The following is a 17,026-nucleotide window of genomic DNA, read 5'->3' as shown; positions in this document are numbered from 1 at the left end:
ACTAAGAAAACATTCTTCAAATTAATTATTTAATTAACTGTTTTAATGTTAAATGAGTGAGATTAGTAGGAATTTTCAGAAAATTCAATGACGGTTTTCTTCAAGGTCATTGTGACAGCCTTACTGTACCGAAATCTATAATTAAAGATCAATATTATAGGAATTTTAACTCCGATTTCAACCCATCAAAACAAGACAAAGTAAGGGTAGTTAAAAATTTGCAACATTCATATTCAATTGGGTTCGTTGTCAATTTTTCGAAATTATATCAACGTTGCTTAATTACTACCATAAGAAGAAAAATGTATTCATCTGTTTTCCATAAGAGCAGTTCTTATCATTCGAGGTGCATAAATAATAGAAAAGACACCTCGTAAATGCTTTGAAATTCGCATTTGCTCGGCAAAAATTATAATTATTCAACTTACTTTCACCTAACAGATGTTTTTTTATTATTTTAGTGAATATTTTTTTTTGTCATTTTCAATGAAAAATAATTCAAATATTTCTCTCAATTTGCGCAGAATTTAAAGATTATCTTTAAAACACATTTTAGTCAATAATTGCAGGTGGAAAAGATAGTTAAATGTCAGGTTCAAACTCCGTAGAGTTGTGAGCGAGCTGACTCTGCGATCAGGGTTTTTTTCGGTCTACGTTTAGCCCTCCAAAGTTGGAAGGATCAACTAGCCTTTCAACATATGTTCTTTTTATATGAAATGTGTAAAAATGTAGATAAATTATACTAGATTATTTGAGGGCTGGTGAGTCATGCCAAGTTAAAAAAGTCAAGAGCTTCAATATTATGATGATGCTGAGGTGAAATTGAAAGCTTATTCAAGTCACCGCCATGGAAATAGCATAAAACGGCTTTTCACAGAAAAATATCGTTTCTAAATATTAATTTTGAAAATATAAATTAATTAAACGTAAGTAATTTCTTATGAAGAAAGAGAATAAAATTATTCAAGAAGATAGTTCGTGATCAATCATTTAATGCACGTCGGATGGAGAAATGGAACTCGAAACTCAAGCACGAGAACTCAGGATTCAGTAGGGTACTCGAACAAGTACCTGGAATGCTGGTAATTTTTGAGACAACTTCGTGGAATGGTGACGGTACCTTGATATTGTGCCCGGTACGTGATCGATTCTCAGCATGGTACCTTGTTTCAATTTCTGGTATTGATTCACAATACCTGATACACCTAATGGTACGCTGATACAGTACCTGGTACACTGGTACCAAGCGCGACGATGGCAATGGCTGTGATAGAGTCCTTGAGACCGATGGTGCAGCCGACGTGAGAGGCAATGTCACCAATCAAGGCGGTAACAAGACCGATAGCGATAATACTAATGACAAAAGTCGGGTAACCTTTGAAGTAATCTGAGGAGTGACGGGAGAAAAACGATCGACTTCATTAGTGGAAGAGTCTTAGTCTCTAAAACGCCGCCTTCAACTCTTTGAATTCACGTTTAATTTTTCAAAGATTTAAAATGTTTATTAAGCGCTGCTAAAATGCACATTGTTATACGCTAATAAGTCACATTTAAGTAAACGTTTCGCCGTTCTGAAAATGAATAAAGCAATCACGCACACGCGATTAAAGCACCAAATGCAGAATTATAAATACATTCGAAGCTCAGCCCGCTAGATATTTTGCTAAAAAACATGTAACATTAGTTTATTTCTAAAACGCTAATTAATGCTAAAACAATCATTCACACTGGCTACCAAAGAAAATAATATTCTATACAAAAATTGCAATTTCGTTAGAGCACGCACAGTAATCATTAAATTTACAACCGAATTTTTTAAGAAAGATTTAAATGTGCGAATCGTTGCAGCAGTCATAGACAAACCTTCTGTAAGGAAAAAATGAAACATTCACAAGCGACGCAGATAAAGCACGTAAAGACGATATAAACTAACAAGACACAATCAATTAAAGTGAATGACCAACAGACGGCAACGGCGAAAATAATGGACTTCGGAGATACGAACAACTACAATAAAAAAGATCGGTCCTTGTATATTGATTAATCTTCACTAATGGAAACATAATATGAGATGAAGTATTTAGTAAATAGATACTCTTTGGAATTAAAAACTGGTTTTAAAATATGACATGGAACTAATTACACTGTTAGAAACGAAATCTGAAAGTTATAGGATTACGGCAATATTTCCATTTGGTCTTAGGGAAGTTTTGAGGGAACAGGTTTTTTTGAACAGGTTTTTTGAACAGGTTTTTTGCAGAAATTAAATTTATTCGGAATTTAAAAAGTAGAAGGAGAGCAAAAAAATACATTAGATGTCATTTAAGTTATTGTTATGTGTCTTAGATTAGTAAATAATATAAAAATTTTAATTAACGAATGAAAGAATTTTTTTTTTCGTAATTAACGAATGGGAATAAGGAGTCTTCCGTAATTAACGCCAGTTCTTTAATAGAGACTATTTAGTTACAATTACCCAAAAAACGAAATAACTGTAATTGTGACTTATACGGTAACTAATTTCATTGTAATTTGTTTGATTTAATAAGTACTTTGCCATCACGTCTGGAATAACTATGTCTATTTTAATACGGAGTATTTCAATTCAATAAATTATTAATTAGTCCGTTCCAATGTATGTCAGTTTTATTTTTGAAAGATAAAACAAGGCTTATAATATTTAAATATATTACTCTGACTAATATTAAATTAATGATTTTGATTGAACCAACGTGCCCAACTAGATGAGTTAAGTAAACTTCATAAATAATTCAGACAATTACTTTTCAACAGGTGGTGACGATTCGCTTGCTATAATTTATTGAGAATACAATAATTATTAAAATAAATGTATTAATGATGAGATTTTCATTCATTTTATTTAAATTTTATACTTATCATAGATTCAAGGGATTTCCGCCTGTCTTGCAATATTTGCGATTTAATTGGCCTAAAATCGACGGACGCTAAATTTTTCATAAAAACCAACGCGATGTAAATTAAACGAAACTAGAAAATTTTTTTGGGAGTAAGCTATTTTTATCGCTCAAGTCATACATTTTAAAGAGCCTTGATGTTTTTTTATTTAACGTTTAATATTTATTGGAATAGATAAAGAAAATATCTAGTCCGCTTTCAGCTTTATTTATTTATTTTCGGAATCTTTATAAATTGTTTTAATTTTGTTATGCTTTCTCTAGCGTTATTCGAATTGCCAGTCAACTTCATAAAGGTCAAAATAAAATGTATCCCTTTGCTTCCGAAAAATTATTTTCACAACTCATCACTCCAATGTTATCCATTGCGGACTAATATATTTTTCCTCGCAAAAAATTGTCTATTTGTCGAGTTAAACTTTCTACCGTTGCTCTAGTGACATCAACATTAAAAAACAACATATAGGTTGGTGAAAAAAATGGTTATGTTCTCTCCCAGGATTATCGGTATACAAGCTAGTCTATTTTTCTATGTTAGGTGCTAAAATGAAAAATTTTTCGATTGTGAATCTATAGTCATACCTTGAGATAGTGTTATGAGCTCTCAACTAAATAATACTTAGTTTTTTTCTTCCGTTATAATTTGAGCGTATCAAAGCATAATTATATAAATAAATCGATAATTTAACCTAGAAAATTAGATAGATAATTAGATAATTTAACCTGGTTTGGTAAAAAATTACCCTTACATTGCTGGCAGAAATTGAAACCTGTTCTACCATTTCTCTCTACCTGATTACACTAAACGAAAAATGGTAAAACTACACTGCTGCAATGTAAAGCACATGTACCTGCGCCCTAATAAACAATCAGTACCTAGTGCACCTGTTGGAAAAGAAGGACAAGTACACTGGTGCCCGGTGCACTTGGTACACCTAATAGTACTCTGTTGCCGCACCTAATACGCATTTTGGTACCCTGGTAGAGTACCTAGTGCACATGATAGTACTCCGATACACTGCCTCAGTACCAGGTACCCTGGTACAGTACCTGGTACACCTACTGGTATCCTAGTCGAGTACATGGTACACCTACTGGCACACCTATTGGTACCCTGTTCCAGTACCTGGTACACTGGTACCGAGCGCCACAATGCATATGGCTGTGACGGCGTCCTTAAGGCCGATGGTGCAGCCAACGTGCGATGCCACGTCGCCGATTATGGCCGTGACGAACCCGATGCCCAGGATGGATATTACGAACGTCGGATATCCATTGTATATATCTGAGTCGGATATCCATTGTATATATCTGAGTNACCTACTGGTACCCTAGTCCAGTACCTGGTACACCTACTGGTACCCTAGTCCAGTACCTGGTACACCTACTAGCTAGTACCCTAGTCCAGTACCTGGTACACCTATTGGTACCCTAGTCCAGTACCTGGTACACTGGTACCGAGCGCCACAATGCATATGGCTGTGACTGCGTCCTTTAGGCCGATGGTGCAGCCAACGTGTGATGCCACGTCGCCGATTATGGCCGTGACGAACCCGATGCCCAGGATGGATATTACGAACGTCGGATATCCATTGTATATATCTGAGTTGGATATCCATTGTATATATCTGAGTTGGATATCCATTGTATATATCTGAGTCGGAAATCCATTGGATATATCTGAGTCGGATATCAATTGTATATATCTGAGTCGGATATCCATTGTATATATCTGAGTCGGATATCCATTGTATATATCTGAGTCGGACATGCATTGTATATATCTGAGTCAGATATCCATTGTATATATCTCAGTCGGATATCCATTGTATATAGGTAAAGATAACGATGATTTAAATAAATGAATATTGCATATGAACAACAATGCGTACAATGAATCAATTGCTGTTGTAAGTTTTTTACATAAGCAATTGTTCGCTTTAGAAATAAACCAGTGGGGCAGCTGCAGAAAATCGTTGTTGGGGCACGTATTAATAAACTACATCCTTAAAAACAACTATGATAGAGAAATTAATTAATAATTGATTACTAATATTAGCGAAGGCTGCGGCAATAATTTGTTTGTTTAAAAAATAAGCAGAATTTCGAGTCACGCCGCGTCGACGCTGCGGTTGCAGTAGCGAGTGAACCACAATGAAAATAACAATTTTCGCACAATCTACAATTTCGCAAAATTTACAATTAGTGTCGCAAACGTTGCTGTTATTATTGGTGCTGTGAAATATTTACAATTAATGCATTAGACGACAAGCAGCTGGACGGTAATTTTTTCCTTACGATGATCTATTTACTCCAACAATTTTCCACTAGTAGAACAAATTTAGTAGTTGTGCAAAGAGTTAAATTATAACCGCAGTAATAGCAGTAATAATTATTAAATAGCAGTAATAATAATTATTACTGCTATTAATAATTATTAATAAGTAATAGCAGTAATAAATTATAACAGCAGTAATAGAGTTTGTACTAGTCGTCTAGTGCACTCTCGTGTCTTCTCCACTTTAGTACCATACCTGATGTGGTATACCACCTTCACCGTTGAGCTCTGAAACGTATCCTTGAAGCGTATCAGATTTCTCCTTCTGTTACGTTTCGAAGATTTAACGTCTTTACTATTGACTAGTTTCACTAGTGTAATAGCTTAGCTTGTATAGTTAGTCGCTACGTCCGCTTGGTGCACGCATTCACTAGCTGCTACACCTAGTATACTACATCTGCTACACTCTGGTACGCTGGAACATCTGATGGTACGCTGAAATGGCAACTGGTATACCTACTGATACGATGGTTCAGAACTTGTTATCCTGATACCGTATCTGGCACACTGATACCGTACCTGGTACACAGAAACAGTACTTGGTACAATGGTACAGTACCTAGCACACCCGATAAATTTGTACGCTGGTACTGTACCTGGTACACCCATACACTGGTACCCTAGTACAGTACCTGGTACACTGGTACCAAGCGCCACAATGGCGATGGCTGTGATGGAGTCCTTTAGGCCGATGGTGCAGCCGACGTGTGATGCCACATCACCGATGACGGCCGTGACGATACCGATAGCGATGATACTAATGATGAAGGTCGGGTAACCTGCTGCCATGTCTGCACGCAGTCACTTCCACGGTTAACAGGCTACACTAACAAAATTCGGAGGCCTACGCGACTCTGAAATACGTGCCGCCCAGGACTCGGGGAGCGCGTAAATCAGCCGCTCATGTTCGCTTCGGGTCAGGGTTTGAATGCCAGCCTCCGGCAGCTTGAAAGTTTGAGCAAGACTCGCCCAAGCCAACCCTTGTCATACTCTCATGACACACTTGTCGTACTCTCATAACACCCTTATCATACTCTGAGGCGACTGTAAAACCGGAAACTAGATTCTAACCTAAAACTGATTTCGATCGGGTAGCCAAGCAGACCCAAAATAACTTTGAGCCGAGTGTAGCGACTATTCGGCCGAAGCCTTGGCGGTCCCCAAATTTTGTTAATGTATAGTGGTGTAACCTGCAGCCATATCTGCACGCGGTTACCTTCACGGTTAACAAGCTAGTGATGTAACCTGCTGGCATAAGGTAACGCGGTTGAGGTAACGCGGTTACCTTCACGATTCAACCGTCACAAATGAATTTGACTTCATTTAGGCTTTTACATTAAAGCGCGGTTTAATGTAACGATTATGCAAGTTATGCCAAGGCCATGTAATGAAAATATAACTTTTAGCGCTCAGTGAGAAGACGTACGGTAATGGAGCGTAAATAATTTGCCCTCACCATTTTTTTAAATTTGTTCTATTGCGATTTGCACTAGTGGTTCATTACTGACATCGGCAGAAGTGGCGACCTCTTAACGTAAATAACTTAAAATTTAATAACGAATTTGAAAATTTGCGCTGGAGCTGTAAAAAAGATCAGGGTTAAAGTTTGAGTTGAATAGTGGAGTGTACGAACGGGAGGCTAAAGTTTGAGCTAAAGGTGGAGTTGTAAGAACTTTTAGATCTTTTTTCACCAACTTGGGCAAACGAAAATTGCAGGATCCGCATTTAGGTGCGGAAAAAACGTAGGGAATGTAAATCACTGAGAAAAATTTCAGCATTTTTCTTTACGATAGCGCGCCAAAACCGGAAAATTATTATTCAACTTAATTAATTTGGTGTTATGACCTACATTATGATTTAAGTGAATGATAGTTATGATTTAACTTACAATAATAGTACTTATGGGCAAAAATTCATGCAAATATTAATAACAAATTTCGATATATGCTAATTACGTGAAAAACAAATTTAGAATTTTGACGACCGGGATTCTGTTCTGAAAGTAAAAATTATTTAGTAAACAAGTTTAGGATTTCAGGTAAAATATTTAAAAATTATAATTATAAATGAAGAGAATTAGGTGCATCATTGTAGGCATAAAATATATTAATATATTAATACATATATAAGGGTATATTCTCATTAATTATGGATGAATGATTCAGCCAATCTAAAAAGTGACATGTGTTAAATAGATGTTGGAGTGAAGCTTTGAGCTGCAAGCTTCCTTGCTAAATTTGGAAGGAAAATATTAGAGAAAATTATTAGAGTTAATTATTAGAGATAATTAGATAAAATTAGTAAAAGATATAACTAGACCCCGTCTCTGAAAGTTGGAGTAAGAATCACAGTTAGTTCATTTGTCCCCTGATATACTGTATAATACAACTAAATAACGCTGCAAGATAGTATTCATTGTTACGGTAAAATTTTTTATATTGTGTTCACCAATGCTCCGTTAGTTATTCTAGATTCAGCAAAGACGTTATTTTGATTACTTCCTTTGTTTCCTAAATAATTATAATTGTTAGACTATAATCTAACTTAATTTTTAAGTTTAATTTTTTAATTCTGTCCTTCGTTTCATATCAATAATAAATATTTCAACTTTTATCAGTTATTCAATTAATTCCCGGCTAAATTTACACCACATAATAAAAATTTTCTCAATTGTTTTTCAATATACGAATAAATTGCCTATTAATTCATATTCTTCAAAATTCTTAATCATCATTGGTCCTCATTTTACTAATTCTAGCCTAATTAATCCTAACTATTTTAATTCAAAATTTTTAGTCATAATCTTTACAATCCCTACTTATTAATCCTGACAATATTAATCCCTACTTTTTTAGTCCCAGCCTCAATATTGCTATTTAAATTAATTCTAACCTCATTAATCTTAACCTTACATAAGGTTATCCCTCACTAATTCGATACAAATTTATCCCAACCTCATTAATCTTAACCTTATTTAAGGTTGAGCCCCGCTAATTTGAGACAAATTAATGCTAAACTCATTAGCTTCTACCTTATTAATCACAACCTCATTAATCTTAACCTTAATTAAGGTTAAGCATCACTAATTCGATTCAAATATATCCCAACCTCATTATTTTCAACCTTATTTAAGGTTATGCCTCAGTAATTTGATACGAATTAATGCTAACCTCATTAATCTTAACCTTATTTAAGGTTATGACTCAGTAATTCGATACAAATATATCCCAACCTCATTAATCACAACCTTATTTAAGATTATGCCTCAGTAATTTGATACAAATTAATGCTAAACTCATTAGCTTCAACCTTATTAGTCATACCCTCATTAATCACAACCTCATTAATCTTAACTTTATCTAAATTTGAACCCCGCTAATTTGAGACAAATTAATGCTAAACTCATTAGATTTTGCCTCATTAATCACACCCCCATTAATCCCTCTGTCACAACCCAGACTCACCCGTGGGGGGGATGAGGGCGAAAATCACCTTCCAGATGACGGTGATGAAGTGCATCACATAATCACCACACGTGGGCAGCTTCTCGGGGGCATCTTCACCCTCCTCACCCTCTTCATCATCACCTATCATCACAAGTGCGAGGAGGTGATGAGTATAGTGACTCATGAACTGTATTCATCGTATAATGACTGTATTCATCGTATGTGTCATTATGAAACTGTGAGCGATGTGAGTGATGTTGAAATATGGATGTTGAAGTTACCATTCGTATATTTTGATGTATTGATATATATGAAATTTTCCCATTTATTGTATTTTGATCAATATATTTTTGAACGTAGTGTACGAAATATTATATATAATCCATAAAAAACTTTGTATCCCATATAATACATTTTAACAATATAACATGCTTAACAATATATCAAATTATTTTTTATACATAATTTGCTCAATATAATAGGTTGGTACATACAATATACCATATGCATTATATAGAATATTAACTAGTATTATGTATTATATTATAAAATAATATGATAGTTGCACTGAAATATTATACATCATCTGATTATTAGACGATGTATAATATTTCATATATTTTTCGTATATATTTCGTAGATAAAACATAGATTTATATATAATCTGTAGTAATCTTAGTATCATATATCATCCATCTAAACAATATAACATGCTTAAAAAATATATCAAACTATTTTTTAATGTATAATAAGCTCTAAATAATAGGTTGGTACAAACAAAATTCCTGATGCAATATATAGAATATTAACTAGTATTATATATAATATTATATAATAATATAATAGTTGCACTAACCTTCATTGAACTGCTACTATACATGTCACATACAACATACCCTGTGTAATAGGGTGGTACACACAATAGACCTTATTCCATANAGGGTAGTGAGGGTAGTGAGGGTAGTGAGGGTAGTGAGGGTAGTGAGGGTAGTGAGGGTAGTGAGGGTAGTGAGGGAGTGAGGGTAGTAAGGGTAGTGAGGGTAGTTTGAGTGGTGAGGATAATATTTTATGCGAGGAAGGTAAGGGTTTTTAAGGGTAATGAACAATCTTACACTTTTTATGCCCCCGCTCTGTCCTACTTTGTACTCCTTGTACTCCTTAACCCTGCCCCACCTTGTACTCCTTAACCCTGCCTAACCTTGTTCTCCTTAACCCTGTGGGAAATTTTTCCCACCATTGATATTATTTGTAGTTCTTCATTTAAATTTGTTAGCTTGATGTTGTTTTGTTTGTGTTGTAATAAGAGTTTTGTTGCATTCAGTTTTTTTTCGTAGTTTAACTAGTTAGCAGTATCCGCTAGGATAGTTTTCCTTTCTAAGCATCCATACCGTTCAGACGTCCGATCTCGTAACGTGCTTTATCTCAAACGCAGCTAGTTCTCAATTATTCAATTCTGGACAATATTCACTTCAGCCCGCACTGCAACAGGAGCTACTGCTATTCTAAATGTCTTCCTGGATACTGTTTCACTACCTTTATGTTGGTGTGAATGTTGCATTTTTCCTATTAATTGTTTACGCTCTATGTACAAATTTTTTCTACGGTACTCTAGACAAATCAATATTCAATTATTAATATCTCAAATTTCGAATTAGCTACGTGGTCTCTGATATTGGCAGAGGAACTAGTTTNGGTGCAGCAGGCATCAGACGCCGAAATAACGTTGATTAAACGTTGTTTTAACGAAATATCGCGTAATTAAAAATTTATACGGAAGGTAGAGTGTGGAAATAGAATTTTTGTGAAAATAATGCGTGGTTTTTATCTTCCCGAGAGCATTTTTGAGGAAAGTATTTTTTCCAAATAAATTTGAACTGTTGTAAATAAGGCAAGTAAACGTTTAAGATTTTTTATGATTTATTTCATGATAACATTGATTAGAAAATTTCAACGTGAGTTTTGAAGAGCTGCATTGAACATACTCTCAAGATTCGTGGCAGGAGCTCTAAATTATTCAGAAATACAAAATTTAATTTGTCAATCACAAGTCCTCTATTCATGGATGAAATGAAAGTGAAACATTATCATTCGATATTTTTCGTAATTATCTTTGGCAGTTGTGAAAACTACTGCGTTGGCAAAATAATTTTTGATAAAGTTACAATTATTTTGAAAATGATCGTGGACATTTTATCCTCCGCCAAACAAATATTAAAGATTAAAAGTTCAAAATAAATTTCCGAATAATTACAATCAAATATATTGTTCATTGTATATTAATGTTCATATTTTTGTTTGTCGGTTAATAATTGGACATCAAATCGCACATTGGATTTTCCATTACACTTCATAAACGAAAATTCAATACATTAATAATTTGCATTATTTCACAATTTTCAATTCAGTTGATGTATATTTCAAGATCAAGGAACAATTCATCTATAGATTCAGAATTATTCACGGTAATAAAACATTATATAATATTTCTCAGAACAATCATTATATTGACATGAAAACTAAGCTAATCACAGGACGTATGTTCATTATAAAATATATCTAAAAATATGAATTCTTACTATAAGAACAACATGCAGAAATAAGAATAACTACTACGCAACATAATCAAGTAGTTCTAGGTAATAAAACATGTCTTAAAATAATCTCTCCAAAATTCAAAATTTTTAATAATTACCTCAGATATTGAGATAATCACCTGCAAGTTATTTCATTAACAACTCACTATAGCAAACCGAACGAACATCGAAATATTTTACATGCACATGCGCACATTTATAGAAAAATTTTTAGGCCTATAGAATGAACTTTGGCGAAATTCCACTGAATTTAATTAAATTAAAATTTAACGAAGTTTCGTTGGTTAACGAAATTTTTACTCTCACGGGACGAACTTTCGCGGAATTTAACATAAAATAAATCAAACTAATCAATTTAGATTTAAGCATGCAAGCCATTCAAACAAATTTATTACTAATTAATTAATGTTTTTTTTCTGTTTATATGGTCAGCATTTACCTTGAAACAGCATTATAACAACATCACGTCAGCCAACACCTACTTTATAATAGCATTATAACACAGAGAATACTTGATATAACACATACTTTATAACAGCCTTATAACAACATCACGTCAGCCAACACCTACTTTATAATAACATTATAACACAGAGAATACTTGTTATAACACATACTTTATAACAGCCTTAAAACAATAATATGTTAGCAACAGCTTCAATATACCAGAATTAATAACACAGTTATAGCAAACATTAATTTAGAAACTTTCATGCGCGTACGATAAAAGTGCGGGAATTTAAAGCAATAAAATTATGGAACGGGAAGAATTTAAATTTTAGAAGCCAGATTTTTTGTCAAGAAATAACAGAATTGATTCGATTATTTAATGAACATTTAATGAAATTAGTTCCTAAATTAGTTGCTGGTTGTACATTTTACTTCTGAAGGACGAGAAATGAAAAGAGGAGCGGAAGAGGGAAAGGCGACAAAAATTTTCATCCACTTTAATTAAATTTCACCATGCAAAGCGAAATTGATTCGTGCATAGATGATATTTTAGGGTAATGATAACAGCATGAATGATTTTCAGGGTAAACTACTGAGTAGGTAAAAATTTTTAGCAACATGCAAGAAGAAATGAGTTGCTAACTTGCTATTATCATAATGCTTATATTTAAACGATTTGAATTCTCAATTTATTCTTTACATTTACATATGTTGATAAATACATGGGTAAATATGAACCTAATAAACTACTTTGAGGGAGTTTATTGCCGTTATAAGTCTTCCTGTTTATGATTATAATTTAAATAAGTTGAACGTTTTAAAATAATGAAGCTTCATGTATTAATATTAGCATTTTCTTTCATTAATTTCTATATAAAAATTATTCCATTACTTTTGAAGCTTCAGTTTTTAGGAATAAAAATTATTTAAATTATTCCCGAATACGCTGCAATCATTTTTAATAGAGAGCAAATATTCTTCAGGAAATTCAACAGTTGTTTTATAATCTTAAAGATATCACGTACATTAGTTCACGTATATTAGTCTATTTAAATCAAGTACTTTGTTTAGAACAAGAATATTTTGTAAATAATACAAAAATATAATTCTACATGAATTTCTTCGATCAGACAAATTTTATAGCCCACTTAATTATTCGATTGGACGTATATAAAAAATTTTAAACTTGCGTTAAGCCAAAAATTTTTGTAATTATAACACTATATGTATTTCAAATTAAAATTTACCTCCCAGAAATACATATCGGAAGGAATATTTTAAAAATAAATTACGATCTTTAAAATTGCTTACTCTGCTTAGAATTTATTTTCATCATTGAATTTAAATAAAAAGATACTTGCAATCATCCATTCATTAGTTTAACCATTGATTTTATTTTTAATAAAAATGGGGAAAATGCAGTTTGATTCACGCGCTCATGTTGAATGTGCTCTATAAAACTTGTAGTTTTGTACTGCAGCAAAAATGCGCAATTTTCTAGTATATAACAAATTTGGGTGAATGATTGCTGAAAATTAAGGGAATTACAATGAGGTCGTCAATTAAAATATTAGGCCCAGCCATAATTGTATAGACTATAGAAATTAACTCACAAAATTATCTTCAATATACAGGGAAATATTAGAAATTTTTTCAAGCATGATATAAAAAACTTAAATTATAGCTAACAAATGTTTGGTGAAACTGATTGGAAAAGGAACTAATTTTTTAATTTTAAGTTTTCAAAGAAACTATGTGCGTTTAAGAAATCTTTCTAAACGCTAAAGTGCTAGCAAACTATGAATAATTTTCTACTTTTGGCCCGGAAAATTTGAAACAATGGGCCAGATTAATGTGAGCTTCATAATGGATAAATGGCGGCGAAGAAAATTTTTTTTTCATATGAAGCTGTGCAAATCCTCGAAAAACTGCAAACAAATGTGCTACTAATCATTGTAATTAGTCATGAATGAAAAGGAATTTGAAGTACTTCCTTGTTTACACGGCGTGATATGTTTCTAAATATTCTAAATCATGATGCAGTCGATGAAAAATGATCATGAAGGAGAGTTAAAATTTGTCTTTAACGAGAAACAAAATTCGAAAATGACCGAAAAAAATGCATGTGTGAATAAGAGAAAAATGTAATTTTTACAACACACCGTACCAAAATGAATGAAGATAGTAAGAAAGTGCTTCAAGATTATGCAATAAATAATGTGTGAGAGAGAGAAAGGAGAAGAAAAAGAGAGATAGAGAGAAAGAAAAAAAGAAAAAGAGAGCAAAATAGAAAAGAGATATGAGAAAAGCAAGCAAGAACAACAGTTCTCTTTGTACCTCTCTTCCGATAAAGCACCTTGGGCTCTTCCCCTGGGCACCGTGATATGGGTGGAAAAGTTCACTGTTACACACAGCCTTGTATATCATGACTATACATAATTATAATTAATAAATTCGCTTTAAATCCTGATAAGAATAGCATCAGAATGTAGCCACACTGAGAGAAATGGGTGGGTCTGTGTGACACACATAGATGAGTCAACCGCGTCCAATTTTTGCGTCAAAAGCGATTTGACGCAAAAATGAAATTTAAAGTCCAGTAATAGGTCAGTATGACCCATAAATGGAGAAGTGAGTCAAGAAAATGCAGGGTTATTTGGATGCGGTTGACTAATCTAAGTGGGTCATCCAGACCCAACCATTTCTTTCAGTGCAAATAATTTAATAATTGTGGCATTCATACAAACGCGGTCCATTAAATTGAGAGGGCGTAAAATTTTTTAGTGGTATTCCTACCAGAATTTTGAATTAATTCAGCATATAATGAAAATTTTGAATTATGGTTTTAAGTTTGATTGGGAAGGATTATTTTTAAATGTTATTCTTGCCTAAATAAATGCGATTATCAATTGTTTAATTTGATGTAATAATTAAATTTAAGCAATGTTTTTAAATTTGATGTCTATATATTATAATTAATTGATCACAGTCAAAGGTTCGTTTCAATATAAAATTGATTTAATTTCGTCGTATTAGCCAAGCCGGAATTATTCGGATTTTAGAAAGTAATTTCATAACATTATAGTAAGTTAATTTGCGCAAGTATTAGATCCGTTAATATATTATCGTCAAGCTCAATAATATTTCTTTCGTTTGAATCGTTCCGAAGACTACTAATAATTTTTATTGATTTCGTGTTAATCTGTTAATTATTATCTTTAAAATTCGCCATTTCTGTTTTGTGATTACTTGCATGAAATTGTCTATCACTGAAATACTTTCACCTGATTGTATACTTCCACTTTAACGAATACTTCCACTTTATTGAATACTTCCATTTTATTGTACACTTCCATTATATTGAATACTTCCATTTTAATGAATACTTCCCCTTTACTGAATATTTTCACTTTATTGAATACTTCCACTTTATTGAATATTTCCATTTAATAAATACTTATACTCTAGTGAATACATCCACTTTATTGAATACTTCCACTTTATTGAATATTTCCATTTAATAAATACTTATACTCTAGTGAATACTTCCACTTTATTGTATACTTCCACTTTATTGAATATTCCCATTTAATAAATACTTATACTTTATTGAATACATCCACTTTATTAAATACTTACACTTTATTGAATACTTCCACTTCATTGTATAGTCCCACTTTATTATAGACTTCCACTGCACAATATTTACTAAGCACGGACAAGCATGCAGAAGCAGGATGCCTAGCTGAAACTATTTGTAATCGTAGCCAATATTATAATGAAATCTCTAACTAAAATAAAAAAATTCCAGTGTTTACTTTAAATTTACCAAAAGTAAAATTAAAAAATTAAATAAAAATTCCACTGAACGCGAAGTTTTACCACAAAATAAACATCATTCTTTTCATTTTTTAATTTATAAACATTTTGGGAAATCTCTAACTAAAATAAAAAAATTCCAGTGTTTACTTTAAATTTACCAAACGTCGAAATTCCACTGAACGCGAAGTTTTACCACAAAATAAACATCATTCTTTTCATTTTTTAATTTATAAAAATTTTGGGCGGGTATTATGTTTTTTCGGTTATGAAATATTGCTGGTTTCCTTAGTATCAGATTTTTACCTTTTCTAACGTGAAATAAAGTTACAATTTTGTGAGACTTGTAAAAAAATTTTTTTGATATAAATTTATTTTAAATTTAGCTCGATATAGTGTTGAAGTTTGTTGAAATAGTGGAAATTTTCATTTAAATTTTATTTAATAGTACTACTTAGCATTAAAATTCACTGAACCTTAGCACAATATGGCTCTAAAATTTATTAAAATATATATAAATTTTAAAACAGGTTCCGACTGGCATATATTATAAAAGATGTAAAAAAATTTGATACCAGAATTCCATGTTAAGTTTTACAGGGAAATCAAATTTTTCGGAAATTTGATTGCCAAAATTTCCGACATTAATTTCACAAAAACTGAGTCGAGTGCTGATATGACCCAGTAAACAGGATTTGTTTTACACAATTTTTAAAGGATACAACAGCGGCAGCCAACACAGGTATTCAACAAAGGATGATCTGCTAAATTTTAAAGTAATTTACAGCAAAAATCAATGGGAATTTTGTCTTCACGTTCAAAATTGAAAACAAAATCACAAAAAATGAATGCTATGGGAAAGTGGCAGCGTAAAATACCAACAGATTTCGTTTTTTAATATTAAAAAACTCGAATAGATCCAGTAAAATCTTTAGAGATATATTTTTTCAATTATTATAAACGCAGTTAAGCAAATGAAAATATGACTTGATTTAGATTGATTGCGCTGTAAGGAACCTAATGAGCTATTAGATGTAAAACAGGAAAAAACGTACTTTAATTCGAGGAGCTTTTTTACATTACAAATTTACTCAGAAATAAGTATTAGAGATTTTATCCTTTAATTATCATTAGATCGGTGCTTTGCAAAATTAAATGTCTTTACTAAATATTCAACAATTATGTATAACATTTAAATACATTTAATAGTTTGAATCAAATCGTATTTTGGCGCATATACTAAAAGAATATTCAAGAACATTAATGTTTACTTAAAAAGTTACTTATTCACTGATTCTTTTTAATTAACTTCGATGTTCCATATAAATTTACATTTTCCTGATCATATAGAGCGTGTACAATGTACATTTGTGATTTTTTTTTCGTCCAAAAAAAGTTTTTTGATAATTTCTCTTTTTAGAACTTGAGATACGACGGCTCATT

At 32.2% G+C, this 17,026-nt stretch overlaps 1 protein-coding gene across 1 annotated transcript; it reads right to left on the bottom strand.

The window, feature by feature from the left end:
- Positions 1-1,184: 1,184 nt before the first annotated feature.
- Positions 1,185-8,868, bottom strand: LOC125178174 (sodium/calcium exchanger 3-like). The gene is made up of 2 exons (XM_047881323.1): positions 8,739-8,868; positions 1,185-1,387 (listed from the first exon to the last, which is right to left on the bottom strand). Exons 1-2 carry the CDS (start codon positions 8,866-8,868, stop codon positions 1,206-1,208), a joined length of 312 nt encoding a protein of 103 aa, XP_047737279.1. The 3' UTR covers positions 1,185-1,205.
- Between the last annotated feature and the right edge of the window lie 8,158 nt (positions 8,869-17,026).

This window comes from Hyalella azteca, unplaced genomic scaffold (genome assembly GCF_000764305.2).
Source record: "Hyalella azteca isolate HAZT.00-mixed unplaced genomic scaffold, Hazt_2.0.2 contig7630, whole genome shotgun sequence".
In the NCBI taxonomy this organism is placed as follows: domain Eukaryota; kingdom Metazoa; phylum Arthropoda; class Malacostraca; order Amphipoda; family Hyalellidae; genus Hyalella; species Hyalella azteca.
The sequence above is the reverse complement of the archived record's forward strand: the minus strand, read 5'-3'. Positions and strand labels throughout refer to the sequence as shown.